This window comes from Mobula birostris, chromosome 6, assembly GCF_030028105.1.
Source record: "Mobula birostris isolate sMobBir1 chromosome 6, sMobBir1.hap1, whole genome shotgun sequence".
NCBI lineage: Eukaryota > Metazoa > Chordata > Chondrichthyes > Myliobatiformes > Myliobatidae > Mobula > Mobula birostris.
The window spans coordinates 48,395,370-48,410,829 of NC_092375.1; the positions used below are offsets into that span (position 1 = coordinate 48,395,370).

The 15,460-nt window shown below is 41.4% G+C and overlaps 1 protein-coding gene across 1 annotated transcript in view; it reads left to right on the forward strand.

Annotated features, from left to right (window-relative positions):
* mao (monoamine oxidase) overlaps positions 1–15,460 on the forward strand; it is a 187,236-nt gene that overhangs the window by 121,494 nt on the left and 50,282 nt on the right. The window contains exons 5-8 of the mRNA XM_072260440.1: positions 1,464–1,555; positions 5,508–5,649; positions 8,458–8,607; positions 13,886–14,045. Of these exons, the coding sequence (XP_072116541.1) occupies positions 1,464–1,555; positions 5,508–5,649; positions 8,458–8,607; positions 13,886–14,045 (544 nt within the window). The remainder of the gene's footprint in view (positions 1–1,463; positions 1,556–5,507; positions 5,650–8,457; positions 8,608–13,885; positions 14,046–15,460) is intronic.

The following is a 15,460-nucleotide window of genomic DNA, read 5'->3' on the forward strand; positions in this document are numbered from 1 at the left end:
TGGACAACTAGAAATCAAAGTTGGGTAGAAGTGAAGCTGGAAAGTAAATTATGGAGCCAGATAAATAAGCCAGGGAATGCAAAATACATGAAGGAACTGAAAGAGGACAAAGCATGAAAAAAAACATGTGCTATGCACTCAATGTACTGCTGCAGCAAAACAACAAATGTCATGTCATATTGCCAGTGATAATAAGTCTGATTCTGAAACTTTGTAGACTGTTATATTTGAAGCAAATGGACACTTAGGGACAGAACATATTTAAACTATATTTGAATTAAACTCACAAAGATGGCTCCTGTTATGTATTGTAACTCCGGAAACTAATCCAAAGAAAAACTGGGGAGAGCCAGTCGTAACTTGTGTACGTTTAGTTTCATCCTTCCTTCAGTGAGGTGTGTACTTATGACATGGTGGTGTAATGACGTATGCCATTCACGTACTTTTACATATAACCTGTAATGAATTAGGTAAACAACAAAGAATGCTTATTCAAATGATATATTTACAATATTACTGAATTGTTAAATACACAACAGTTCCACCAAGGTGTAGTATTTGAAACAAGAAAATTAGAGGAAGAACGAAGTTTAGGAGTCACAGAGGACAAAGGAGGGGTTGAAACATCCGAAGAACAGTTTCATTGAAGCAAAGACACTTATAACAGAACATAAGATAATTAGTGTGAGGGTCCCTGTTGTGCTCAGTCTGTGAGAGAGGAAATGAAGACAATTAATATAGCTCAGACTGTAAGGACAGAAACGAGACCAATTAAAAGAAACATATAATGTATTATTAAAATCATAAGGGAGAAGCTAACAGGAAATACTTCAATACCATGTAAAATCAAAGAGGAAAAAAAGTCTGAAAAAAGACTGCAGTGGAAGTGAAAGAGTAAGTATAGAAGTGAACTTGACACAACAGAGGGGAAGAGACTGCTCTGGCATCACTTGGAGGGCAAGTCCTAGGGTTAAGTTTCTGTGACCTTGAGGCATTATGGTCTTGTACTGGATATAGGTGATTTAATGCAGTAATCACGAGTGTACAAAGATCTGTAGTGGAGTTGGGAGACAGACCTGAGAGAAAATTGGCATTATTAAACATTGTGAGGAGGTGGAAATGGAGGTTGGAAAATCTGGAAAGTGAGTTGTTTGGATGAGAATGGTTGGCACAGAGTTTAAGGATTGTCACTTTACAGAATGTGAGGAGATGGAGGGAAATTGCTCCTTGAGGTGGATAAAAGTATGGGACGGGAGCAACAGCAGATCTAAGAAATAATAGAGAAAGTGGTGAATAAAGCATAGTCTAGATGTTGCATGCAGACAAGTAACAAAACAACACTATTTCTCCTAACCCAGATCTAATGCTTTATCCCCAATAGTGAAGAACTTCAATTCAGTGCATGATCATAATGCAATGAGTAATAACGTTGGTGTAAAGTTTAATTAAGTCTGTCTTCCCAGATTCCAGTCGAGGCACCCTGGAAAGCACCCCAGGCGGAACAGTGGGACAAAATAACAATGCAACAGTTGATCGATAAACTTTGCTGGACTAAGTAAGTTATCCACAAATTATTCTTTACTTGCTTGTTTGCTTAGCATCAGTGGGTTGGAATCATATTCATGTTCCAGAGAGTAGCTGGGTGGTCAGTAGCTCCTTCTATGTGTTTGCCTAACAGCTAAAGTTGTGAACCGATGGCCCAGTCTCATGTATTTTCCCCAGGATCCCTCTGCTTGCTGCAAATTAGATTGAGAATTAAATGCTAAAAAGGGCTGTATTATCTCATGCCGCTCAATAACACCACAGTGCTTAACCCTATCACTGTGCTTAACTGTGTTTTACTAGCTCACAAAGCTAGAGCTCTTCTGAAAATCTAACATGTGAATTTCCTGCTTCATTATCTGATGACCAAATCAGTTTCAAAGTTAGCTTAAAATCACTTCCTTTTACAGGTTTCGGCTTTTAATAGTACAGATTGCTGAGAGTACCATTAGCACAGTTGCTTTTTTATAGTTTCATTTTAATCATTAGTGAAGGTGGGAAAAATTGTGAAGACTGGGGAGTGTGTCTGCTTATTGAAGCTGTGTTATCACTGATGTGGGAGGGACGTGGATGTGGAAAGGATCAAGTCGAAGCAGTATCTTATTCAAGAGGATACATGGAGGTGGAAGGTTTTCTGGAGAAAGGATTTATGAAGGTGGGAGAATGGCAGATTTGAAAATGAGCACTCAGAATTTATTTTTTTGCATGAATGGTGTACACTGACGCTTGCATTCACAATATTCGATCCTAAGATACTGGGTCCAAACTATGAAGAGAGACTGAGTTGGCAAGACATGTATTTAGAGAGACAGTGACATTGAAATATACAAAATTCTTAAAAGATTTCATGAAGTAGAAATGGGAAGATGTTTCCTCTGAATTGGGTGGTTACAGTCTCAAAATAAGGAGTAGAATATAAAGGACAAGACTCAGCAAAAATTTCTCAATTCAGAGAAATCGAGGCATAGTCACTGACTTCATGTGAAACTGTGATTGTTTGATTTCTGTGTATTTGAGGAATCGTGGGATATGGTGGTAGGGTAAGAAAATAATTTTGAGATAATTTATTTTATCAGGTGTCAGGGGTAAGTTTTTTACACATAGAGTGGTGAGTGCTGGAATGGGCTGCTGGCAACAGTGGTGGTGGTGGATACAATAGGGTCTTTTAAGAGACTCCTGGACAGGTACATGGAGCTCAGAAAAATATAGGGCTATGGGTAACCCTAGGTAATTTCTAAGGTAAGGACATGTTCGGCACAGCTTTGTGGGCCAAAGGGCCAGTATTGTGCTGTAGGTGTCCTATGTTTCTAAATGATCAGCCAAGATCTTGTGGAAAGGCGAAGTAGGCGCAGTCCATTTGGCCTGCTCTTGCTCCCATTTCTGATGTTTTATTGGTATCAAGTGCTGAGGAAGCAGATAATACAGTACATATATATTAAAAAAGTTTTGTCCATTTTGGGATCTATGAATGTGAAACTAGCAAGTACAGTGGGGGTAATTTTTCCTTTGTTTTTGCCATGGGATGAGCTATTAATTGGTGGTTCTGGACTCCCGTATAGGGCAGTCTGCGTAAGCACAGATGGATGTTTGTAGTGATCTGGTGGTTTCATGGTTGCTGCTCCTGAGGCTAGATTACTTTTTAAAGTTAGAGGTTTATTAGTATTTCATCGAATTTAAGTTCCTGTTGTGCCATGGTGGAATTCAGAGTATATCTCTGGATTAAGCATCTGGAACTCAGTAAAATAATCAGCACTTTGCGATACTCTTGATCTGGAAGTGATAATGTAATGCATAGGGTGGGATGGGGTGGGGCTGAGTTTGGGCAGGAAATGGATCATGCTGGGCAGATGCAAGTAGTCTGCCTCGGTGGTAGTTCGGGTGAGGAGTATGAAGCTGTGATTAAAATCAAACACAGATGGTCTGACTCGGAGAGTAGCCTGGAGCCAAGGTAAAACTTCTGCTGTACCTAGCCACGTGTATCATCTGATGCCCTGCACGCAAGAGATTAACACACTCCTAAATTACTTTTGCAACTGTGTTTGTCATGAATGGTGCACACATTTAACGTTGAACCTTCAATCTCCCAGAAATAGAGTCCATCTATGTGAAGGCAAAGTACTGGTACTGTAATTCCTGAGTGCTTGACTTTGTGCAGGTATTGAAGTGGGTAGCTCAGTGCAGGAAGTGTTAGCTTTGCCAAACTGCAGAAAGTAAGCACTGCTGTTCCATTGATAATTGGCTTAAATCAGAGCAGTATCAGGTGCATTTCCAAGTCTCTTGTGGAAATCTGACTCAGGTTCAAGCTTAATTGCCATTCAGCCATACACATGTATACAGCTAAACAAAACTGGCGTCATGATACAGAACACACGGTACATATAGTTTGGTAAAGCTAGCACATACAGGCACAAAAAAATAATGTTAGCATGGCTTGAAGATTGATAGTGCTTGGGATGGTGTCCTGGAGCCACGTTTCTGTAAGAACAAGTATGCAGCAGTTTTCATCATGCGCTGGTTCAGCAGATGAAGGCAAATCAGCTTGTCTCCCACTGGGTCAGCTGTAGGCTATCCAGCTTCCCTTCCGTGGAGCGAACACTGGAGAGCAGCACCAACACGAGGGGTCAGGGGTCAGCCCCACCCCAGCATGCCTCCATTCTCTCCCACACAGTGTTCAATTTCTTCCCCCCACCCCCCCCCCCGCCCCCACAGATGGCTGTAACAGACGATGCTGCAGCAGGAGGGCCAGGTCCGTGCAAGAACCGAGGCCAGGCAACGACTCTGCTGTTAGCCCCACTAATGAACCAGAATTGCAGTATTTTATATTTTGCAATCTCCAACCATTTCTTGTGATCACAAAATAAATGTTTATGATACACATTTACACTGAGAGGCCATTGCAACCAAGCACATTGCCATCTTACTGGACTCTTGACTTTTCAGCAAGGTTTTTGTTTTCACTGTTATCATTGGTAGAGAACTCCCTCAAATGACGTTAACATAATGTTTCGAAACTTCATCTGCAGTGAGATCTACATCCTCCCCAATGATCTTAAACAGACACAGAATTATAAAGCTTTGCTGAACATTTTTTTGTTTGAATTACAATCTTGCATGTGTATCTTGACGGCTGGAGATCAGCATCTCAGTCACAGCTTTTAGCCTTAGGATCATTCCTGTTTCAGCTGCTGGTGACGTCCGAAACACTTTGATGTTCTCCATTGTATTAGGGAGGTTGTTCAAACTCTCACTGAACGTGAGAAGACTCCACAAGAGCAGGTATTGTCCTGTATCCCAGGCTTCTCCAGAGTACAGGCATTCAAAGGCAATACTAATGTTTTCACAAAGAGCTTCCTGGTAACTTCCTGGCTGTAACCCCAAAGGTCAGGGCGGCTTGGCACACAAATCATTGCTTCTTGGGGCATTGTTCTTCTCAATGTCCCCCTCTGGCTACCATCTTCCTCCCCCACCTATCCACCCCCTTGTTTTCTGCAGCATTCATTCACCCATAGCTATGCACCCATGAGGCTGGAATAGATACATGTGTAAGGCTAAATGCAGATTGCAGCAAGAGCTTGCAACAGACCTACAGTGCGAGCTTCAGCAATGTCACACAGGGATACCTAACAGGCTCGGTGAACTTAAATATTGAACTTCCTGATCTTCATGTAACTTTTACAAGCAGTTTCAGGATGGCTCACAATGTTGTCTTAATGCCATTAATGAGCAGTATTGCAATTTATAACCCATAATCCAATCATATTAGTAGTTACTAAACAAACTTTGCCCATCAGAATCTCTATTCCATCTATTAGGCCCTTTAACATCTTGAATACTTTGTTGGTGTGAACTTTTAAAATTGGTCTAGTTTATTTAATCAATTAATTGAGGAAACGCACTTCAAGAAATTTGTTCTTTTGTTTGGAGCTTCTGATGAATTCGCATTCCTCTTTAATTTTAATTTTCAGGGTTGCCAAGCACTTTGCTACACTCTTTGTGAACGTGAATGTCACCTCTGAACCACATGAAGTCTCTGCTCTCTGGTTCCTGTGGTATGTCAAACAGTGCGGTGGGACAACACGTATATTTTCAACAACCAATGGGGGACAGGTGAGCAAGCATTTTAAATGCTGCATTTCCTACTTATTCTGGCACAGACAGTGAAACCCTTCTGAATAAACAAGACTTAAAATTAGTGCAACACACACAAAATGCTGGAGGAACTCAGCAAGCCGGGCAGCATCTATGGGGAAAAAAAAGTACAGTCAACATTTCGGGCTGAAACCCTTCGGCAGGACTGGAGAAGAAAAGCTGAGGAGTAGATTTCAAAGGTGGGGGGAAGGGAGAGAGAAAAACACCAGGTGATAGGTGAAACCTGGAGGGGAAGGGATGAAATAGAGCTAAGAAGTTGATTGATGAACGAGACAGAGGCCATGGAAGAAAGAATGGGGGGGGAGGAGGAGCACCAGAGGGAGGTGATGACTGGGCAAGGAGATAAGGTGAGAGAGGGAAAAGGGGGTGGGAAATGGTGAAGGAGAGGTGGGGGGGTCATTACTGAAAGTTTGAGAAATCGATGTTCATGCCATTAGGTTGGAGGCTACCCAAACGGAATGTAAGGTGTTGTTCCTCCAACCCAAGTGTGGCCTTATCACGACAGTGGAGGAGGCCATGGACAGACATATCGTAATGTGAATGGGAAGTGTAATTAAAATAGGAGATCATTTTAATAGCGGAATATCAAGTACAAAATATTTCTCACAGTGCCTTCCCAGAAACCCAAAATATAATCACTTAAATTTCTCTATATGACTAGCAACCATATTTGAAAATTGTTTCTTTCGGTATTTGGATTGTAGCTGCTTTTCAACAAAACATTTATTTAGATTTGTTTATAATTTCCACCTGATACTCTTTAATTTTTTTTATAACTTTAGTTATAAAAGTGCAGGTCCTGTTTGACAAACTTACTATTGTTCTTTGAGGACATAATGAGTGCAGCGGATAGAGGGGATCAGGTGGATGTTGTATACTTGGATTTCCAGAAGACGTTCGATAATGTGCCGCACAAGAGACTTATAAGTAAGATACAGATGCATGGAGTCGGAGGAAGTGTATTGGCATGGATACTGGACTGGTTAACCAATAGAAGGTAGAGAGTTGGTATAAATGGGTGTTTCTCAGGTTGGCAGTCAGTGGTGAGGGGGTGCCACAGGGGTCGGTGCTGGGCCCGCAGCTGTTTACCATTTACAGTGATGATTTGGAAGAAGGAACTGAGTGTAGTGTAGCAAAATTTGCTGATGCCACTAAACTGAGTGGAAAAGCAAATTGTACAGAGGATGTGGAGAGTCTGCAGAGGGATATAGATAGGTTAAGTGAGTGGGCCAAGGTCTGGCAGATGGAATACAATGTTGGTAATTGCGAGATCATCCATCTTGGAAGGAATAATAGAAGAGCAGATTATTATTTAAATGGTGAAAGATTGCAGCATGCTGTTGTGCAGAGGGACTTGGGAGTTCTTGTTCATGAATCGCAAAAAGTTGGCTTGCAGGTACAACAGGTTATTAAGAAGGCAAATGAATTGTTGGCCTTCATTGCTAGAGGGATTGAATTCAAGAGCAGGGAGGTCATGCTGCAACTATACAGGGTACTGGTGAGGCCGCACCTGGAGTACTGTGTGCAGTTCTCGTCTCCATACTTGAAGAAGAATATACTGACTTTGGAGGCAGTGCAGAGGAGGTTCACCAGGTTGATTCCAGGGATGAAGGGGTTAACCTATGAAGAGAGATTGAGTTGCCTGGAACTATACTCTCTGGAGTTCAGAAGAATGAGAGGGGATCTTATAGAAACATACAAAGGGATAGATAAGATAGAAGTAGGAAAGTTGTTTCCATTGGTAGGTGAGACTAGAACTAGGGGACATTGCCTCAAGATTCAGGGGAGAAGATTTAGGACGGAGATGAGGAGAAACTGTTTTTCCCAGAGATTGGTGAATTTGTGGAATTCTCTGCCCAGGGAAGCAGTTGAGGCTTCCTCACTAAACATATTTAAGAAACAGTAAGATAGGTTTTTACATAGTAAGGGAATTAAGGGTTATGGGGAAAAGCCAGGTAGATGGAGCTGAGTTTACAGACAGATCAGCCATGATCTTATTGAATGGCAGGGCAGGCTCGATGGGCCGGATGGCCTACTCCTGCTCCTATTTCTTATGTTCTTATGTAGTTTGCTGTGCCCCTGGACTGAAATTCTTCTGGCTGTGGCATCTCACTTTCCTGTTGTTCCAAGTGAGATCAACCCAGTGTCCTGATACCTTTTCCTTAAACACTCTATTTTTATTCATGATTTACTTTTCGTACAAATTGAATCCACATAGTGTTTAAAATGTCATGCTGCCCAATCTCATTTCTAGCCACACTGTTGAATAATTAGTGTGAACTTGGCGAGCTGAAGTGCTTGTATCCATCCTCTATATCTTTGACTCCATGACTCTAGACTTGTGGCATTGCCTGAGGTCCGCTTGCTGCTCGTGCATCACCCACTTCAGGGAATGGCTAGGGCAATGAGGCCGCCACCTCAATTGGATTCACAGGATTATGCAAGTTTTGTGCAATCGTGGAGATTGTGCATCAGACAAAATCCAACTCATTATCTCTTAACTTTTATCCCTGATATTAAAAGCTTGGCTATTGTTTTTTGTTTTGTGACCTTACTTTGCCCACATTGAACGATGGTTCCTAGGTAGCATTGTTATTAACATTTCAAAATTGCTTAATTATGATGCCCAGAAATGATAAAATACAAATGCTGGACTTGCTGGACATGTTTTTTAAGCTTTAGAAGTCTTCACCGAGTAAGCCATTGTTAATGAGCTGTTTAGAAGATTTACAGCATACTTCACAATAGTCTATTTTACATTATTAGGAGCGAAAATTTGTTGGTGGATCTGGACAGATCTGTGAAAGATTAATGAACTGCCTTGGAGACTCTGTAAAGCTGGAGAAGCCTGTGATCCGGATTAATCAAACGCAAGACAAAGTGGTTGTGGAGACTCTTGATCATGACTTATTTGAGGTAAAGAAAATAGTTCTTTCAACTGATACTGTCATGTGAAAAACTTTGGGGCCAAGCGTAAGGAATAGTGAGAATAGTGTTACTGTGTATCTGCAGAAAGCCAGTCAAGTGAAAGCCACGTGATTCTTTTCCCCAGTCGAAGAGATATTGCCTAAATCTTGGGTATAAATGCAATTGCACTGGTGCTTGGGGAATGCTTCATGACAAGCAGGAAAACTCTTCTAACTTTTGTAAATTTGGGCACAGCATCAGGTATCTGTATGAGGTACAGGTGCTGAAACTTGCTGCAATCCCTATCTCACCAATTAGGGTGTGAAAGCCATCCTTAAATAATTTAAAAACATGACAGCCATTTCAGTAATGATGGCATTACGACTGAACACCAATTTCCTTTCCTGCAATTTGTGGCATTTTCATTGGGGTCATTATTTATGGGAGTGGAAATTACACCTTTTATCAAAAAGACTTTCATTGATATGATCTTCTTCTTTGAAGTACTTATGAACTGTTAATTTCCCACATAATCTGTGTATTATTCAATCGATGCAAATTCTTTGTCAGACTCTGAGGTAGATAAATGTGATATTTGCAAGGCAGCACGGTTAACATCTGTTGTAGCCCGAAGAATCTTATTTATGCCTTGCTATAATTGCAAACTCACTAAATTTCTCAGCATCAGCAAAGTATGCATCATCCATGGAACTAATGCATGTGCTTTGTTGCTATTATAATGAATGGTCACTGAGAGTTGAAGGAAGTGGTCTGTACTGCTGCCAGAAGATAACTCCAGATGTGTATGACAGATGTTCTGGTTTATTTGGGTGATGTGCACTTATTTTGGGAGGTGAGATATAAGCTACCCAGCCTTTTGTAGTCACTGTACTCACACCGCTACTTTAGTTAAACATCTTTTCAACTGTGATTTTATTTCCCTGAGACTTTGATGGTGGGGGTGTCACCAGATTTCCAGAGGAGGATGTTAAATATCTTCTCTCTCCCATCACCTCACCATCCAGGCCGTGTACTGTCCTCAGTATCCCTATTGGGAAGGAGATACAGAAGCCTTGGGTTCACCAACAGGTTTAGGAACAGTTATTACCCTATAATCATCCAGTGTGGATAACTTCATTCACCATTATTCTAAACTGATTCTGTGATCAAACCCATTTTCAAGGATTTTTTTACAACTCATGTCCTCAATATTTATAGCTTGTCTTCTTTTGCACATTGGTGTTTGTCAATCTTCATTTGTTTCTTGTAAAATTCTATTTTATTTCTTTTTTCCTTGTAATTTCCTGCAAGAAAATATGTTTGTAAATCTTATGATAATATATGGTAACATATATGTATTTTGATAATAAATTTACTTTAAACTTCTCTTCAGAAAAGCTCATTGCCTGACAGTTATTGGCCTTGCATGTGACTTGCCAATTATTGAGCCACTTCAGGTCTTCATGTGTGTTAGGAAGGAATGCTTTGACTTCCAAGGAATTGGAATGGAACTGAACATTTTGCAAGCATCACTGAACTTCCTCACTTCTAACCTTGTGATGAAGAGAACAGGTGAAGATTGTTGAACTAAAAGCAATGCTTTGTTCAAAGTTCAAAGTAAATTTATTATCAGAGTGCATATATGTCACCATGGACAACCCTGAGCTTCATTTTCTTATGGGCACACTTAATAAATCCATGATAGAATAAGTGGAAGACAGCACCAACTTGAGCGCTGAACCAGTGTGCAAAAGATAACAAGCTGTTCAAATATAAAAAGAAATAAATAATAATATGTAAATAAATAAGCAATAAGTATCGAGAACATGAAATGAAGAGTCCTTGAAAGGGAGTCCCTTTGTTGTGGGGGCATATCAGTAATGGAGCGAGTGAAGTTATCCCCTGTGGTTCATGAGCCTGATGGACGAAGGGTAATTTCTGTTCCAGACCAGGTGATGTGAGTCCTGAGGCTCCTGTACCACCTTCCTGATGACAGCAGTGAGAAGGGAGCATGTCCTGGGTGATGGAGGTCCCTGGTGATGGATGCTGTTTTCCTGCGGCAGTGCTTTGCGTAGGTGCGCTCAATAGTGGTGAGGGCTTTACCCATGATGCTCCGGGCCATATCCACTGTTTTTGTCTGTCTGATTTCAAGGGCATTGGTGTTCCCATACCAGGCTGTGATGCGTCCAGTCAATATACTCTCCGCCACATACCTGTTGGAGTTTGTCAAAGTTTTAGATGCCATGCCAAATCTCTGCAAACTCCTAAGGAAGTAGAGGTGCTGCCGTGCTTTCTTCGTAATTGCACTTGCTTGCTGTGACCAGGACAGGTCTTCTGAAATAATGACACCGAGGAATTTAAAGTTGCAGTAGAGGACTGGCTCATGGACCTCTAGTTCCTTCCTCCTGAAGTGAATAATTGTCTCCTTGGTCTTGCTGATATTGAGGAAGAGGTTGTTGTGACGCCACCACTCAGCCAGACTTCTAACCTCCCTCCTATATGCTGATTCCTTTGTTTCGGCCTACGGCAGTGGTGTCATCAGCAAACATGAATATAGCTTTGGAGCTGCAGGTAGTAGGAAGACCAGAACCATGTATTGAAGCTGAAATTATTGGTTATGAGCACACTATTTCTCTCACTTCCTGATAACTTGTCATTGGATGCCTTACTGTCAACAGTAGTTACTGTCATCTCACCTGTCCTAAGCATCTCATTCCCTTTTATTGAGCCAAGGTTGTACTGAGGTGTGGAGCCACTGCTTCCGCTGGGACGCAGACCAAATGTCCCTGAAAAGGTTATTATTAATTACCACTTGACATCACTGTCAAAGATGTCTCCTATTACTCTGGATGTACGATTATGAGAAGGTGATGGCCTGCGTTTTGCAGATATGACATGAATATGTAATTTTTACTATTGCTAGAAAGATGCAAATATCATAGGTGTACTGGAACAGCAGAGCAGAATGCATAGCTTAGTGTGTACCATGCTTGTTCAGCAACAGAAGCAGCATAATGTCAAAGCCCAAAGCTTTAGTGACACCCATAGCTGTCAGCCTTTATCATGTGGAGTCGACTGAATTGTCAAAAGGCAAGCTTTTGTGATGTTGGAGCTCATCACCTCAGTCTTTCTGACTGAAGATGTTTTCAAATAGTTCAGCCTTTTGTACCTGTGCTGGAGTTTCCCATTTCAGATGATAAGTAAAGCCTGGCCCTGCTAGTTGTCATGCCAATGCAACCTGCTAGTTGTTTAGTGGCCCAGTTCAACTACCAGAAGTGTGGCAGCAGTTAGATTTGATCTGTTAGTTATGAGACCAGTTTGTCTTATTGTGTGCTTGCAGATAATGCTAAGTTGCAGCTTCATCAAGTTGATCAATCATTTTAGGATACACCTAACACTGCTCCTGAAATGTTGATCCTTAATTGTCATTGATCCAGACTCCCTAGGTCCTCTGGCTTATTGATAGGAGAGGGAGGGAGGGAGAGAGAGAGAGAAAGAAGAAGAAGAGGAAGAAGGAAGAAGAAGAAATTGTACTAGAATCTAATTTTGCTTCTGTGTCTAGCTCACAGCCTCTCATGAATTCTCAGTTTTGGTTTGCTGCATCTGTTCAGGTTCTGTTCCATTTAGCACAATGTTCTTGCCACATAACACAATGGAGAATGCACCCTCTATGAAGATGGGGATTCACTTTCACAAGCCCTTCATGATGGGAGGAGGATGAGGTACTTCCCTCCTGCAGCTGCTCTCAGCTTCTGTCACAGACTCAGTTTGGCAACCATGTTCTTCAGAACTTGTCATCGAGTAACAATGTGGCTAAAGCACTATTGGTGATGGATGGTGAAGCTCCCCTACCCAAGGTATGGTATGTGCTTTGGCAGCTCTCAGTGCTTCTTCCTAGTCAACATTGAGGAAGATTGGAGAAGTCTTCGTTGAACATGTTTGATTTTAAGCTGTGAAGCATGCAGGTCCAGAATCAGCAACTGAGATGTTCAAGGGCACCTCCTCCCAGCCACATTTTTCTGTACTGTCACCTTGGACTTGTTAATAGGACAGGACACATCCAATGTTGTTGATTGAGGGATCTAGTATTTTGGATATAAGGTACAGACCATTGTGTTGCTGGATTAGTTTGTGTAGGGCACTGCTTCCAGCAGTTGCTTGAGTACATGAACACTTGTGAAGAGGACTTATAGGGTCAATTTTCTGGGTATGCTTTTGTTTTTTCTGGAGCCTGGAGTGATGCTAGATGGTAATTTGGTTTTCTTCCATGGCTTTTTAGTAGGGGGATACTTTAATATTCTAAAGAAAACTGGTATTTGATAGCAATACATTCCCCTTAACTATCATCTCAGTCTATTTTTTTTTATCCCTTCCTTATCCCTCCTCCCTAGAAATATAAGTAAGAGTGAAAATCCTTGAGGATTTTACAAGGAGAAGGGAACTTAAAGCAATGTAAACAAAATCATGGTTGCAATGTTGTTGCTCAAACTTTCAGTTTCTTCAGACTGATTCTGCCTTCAGCTGAGCCAGCTATTTCTCATTCTAACTTATCCACAGTGTAATGTGAATGGAAAAGCGAAACACTCAAGACCATTGATCCCAATTTAAAACTGTGAATTATGAAACTGGATCCAACAATATGAAAAGTGTCAAAAAGCATCCGGAAGCTTGGGTAAATTAATCTTGGGGTAGAAATTTGAAGAGATGGCATCCCTACGGATAAGTTCTTGCCCTGATTTTGTGCCCAAACTGCTTTGTCATTGCAGCTCAATTGTACAGCGCTGTTCTTTTTCTTGGGAAAAGACAATGTGCTCTTTGGGGACCAGGTATAGGTAAAATTATTGTGCTGACTCTGGTTTTGCCTGGCACTAGTTTTATAATCCAGTACAATAAAACTGCAATACCTTGTATCCTTTGACCATGAGCCTCAATGGGTTACCTACCGCTGCTCCCTGTGGACGTGGACATGGGCAGTGAAGCGCTCGTTTTCACACAACTCTCCCAAGCTAAAACTAATTGTTAGGGAGGATATACCAAAGAGTCATTAGTTCACCATTCACTTCCAGATTTACAACTTCCATAAGTAATGTGTTAATTTGGATTCCACCTCAACCTCCAATCCTGTTTTCTCAGGCCAAAGCTTATTCCTTGTCCAGAGTTTCTACAGACCTGTTTGTTAACAGGAAAATTATTTTCCCATCTGCAAAAGATCTGTGTAGGAGATGGGATTGGGTTGAGGAAATAGTGGATGTTGGACAGAAGATAATTTTTTTTCTTTGCTATTTAGGCAAAATATATCGTCTGTGCCATTCCACCAGCCCTCAGTCTGAAGATTCATTATGAACCACCCCTTCCGCCTATGCGAAACCAGCTTATCCAACGTGTTCCCATGGGATGTGTGATCAAATGCATGGTATACTACAAAGATAACTTCTGGAGGAAGAAAAGTAGGTGTTTTTCCTAAACATTTGTTGATGCTAATAATTATATTATGTCAACATTGTGAACTTCTTATTAGATTTCAATTTAGCATATTTATGAAACCATAGAAACCATAGAGACTACAGCACAGAAACAGGTCTTTTGGCCCTTCTTGGCTGTGCCGAACCATTTTCTGACTAGTCCCACTGACCTGCACACGGACCATATCCCTCCATACACCTCCCATCCATGTATCTGTCCAATTTATTCTTAAATGTTAAAAAAGAACCCGCATTTACCACCTCGTCTGGCAGCTCATTCCATACTCCCACCACTCTCTGTGTGAAGAAGCCCCCGCTAATGTTCCCTTTAAACTTCCCCCCCCTCACCCTTAACCCATGTCCTCTGGTTTTTTTCTCCCCTTGCCTTAGTGGAAAAAGCCTGCTTGCATTCACTCTATCTATACCCATCATAATTTTATATACCTCTATCAAATCCCCCCTCATTCTTCTACGCTCCAGGGAATAAAGTCCTAACCTATTCAACCTTTCTCTGTAACTGAGTTTCTCAAGTCCCGGCAACATCCTTGTAAACCTTCTCTGCACTCTTTCAACCTTATTAATATCCTTCCTGTAATTTGGTGACCAAAACTGAACACAATACTCCAGATTCGGCCTCACCAATGCCTTATACAACTTCATCATAACATTCCAGCTCTTATACTCAATACTTTGATTAATAAAGGCCAATGTACCAAAAGTTCTCTTTACAACCCTATCTACCTGTGATGCTACTTTTACGGAATTTTGTATCTGTATTCCCAGATGCCTCTGTTTCACTGCACTCCTCAGTGCCTTACCATTAACCATGTATGTTCTACCTTGGTTTGTCCTTCCAACATGCAATACCTCACACTTGTCTGTATTAAACTCCATCTGCCATTTTTCAGCCCATTTTTCCAGCTGGTCCAAGTCCCTCTGCAGGCTCTGAAAACCTTCCTCACTGTCTACTACACCTCCAATCTTTGTATCATCAGCAAATTTGCTGATCCAATTTACCACATTATCATCCAGATCATTGATATAGATGACAAATAACAATGGACCCAGCACTGATCCCTGTGGCACACCATTAGTCACAGGCCTCCACTCGGAGAAGCAATTCTCTACTACCACTCTTTGGCTTCTTCCATTGAGCCAATGTCTAATCCAATTTACCACCTTTCCATGTATACCTAGTGACTGAATTTTCCTAACTAACCTCCCATGCGGGACCTTGTCAAAGGCCTTACTGAAGTCCATGCAGACAATATCCACTGCCTTCCCTTCATCCACTTTCCTGGTAACCTCCTCGAAAAACTCCAATAGCCATGTTGACTCTCCCTAATAAGTCCCTGTCTATCCAAATGCTTGTAGATTCTGCCTCTTAGTACTCCCTCCAA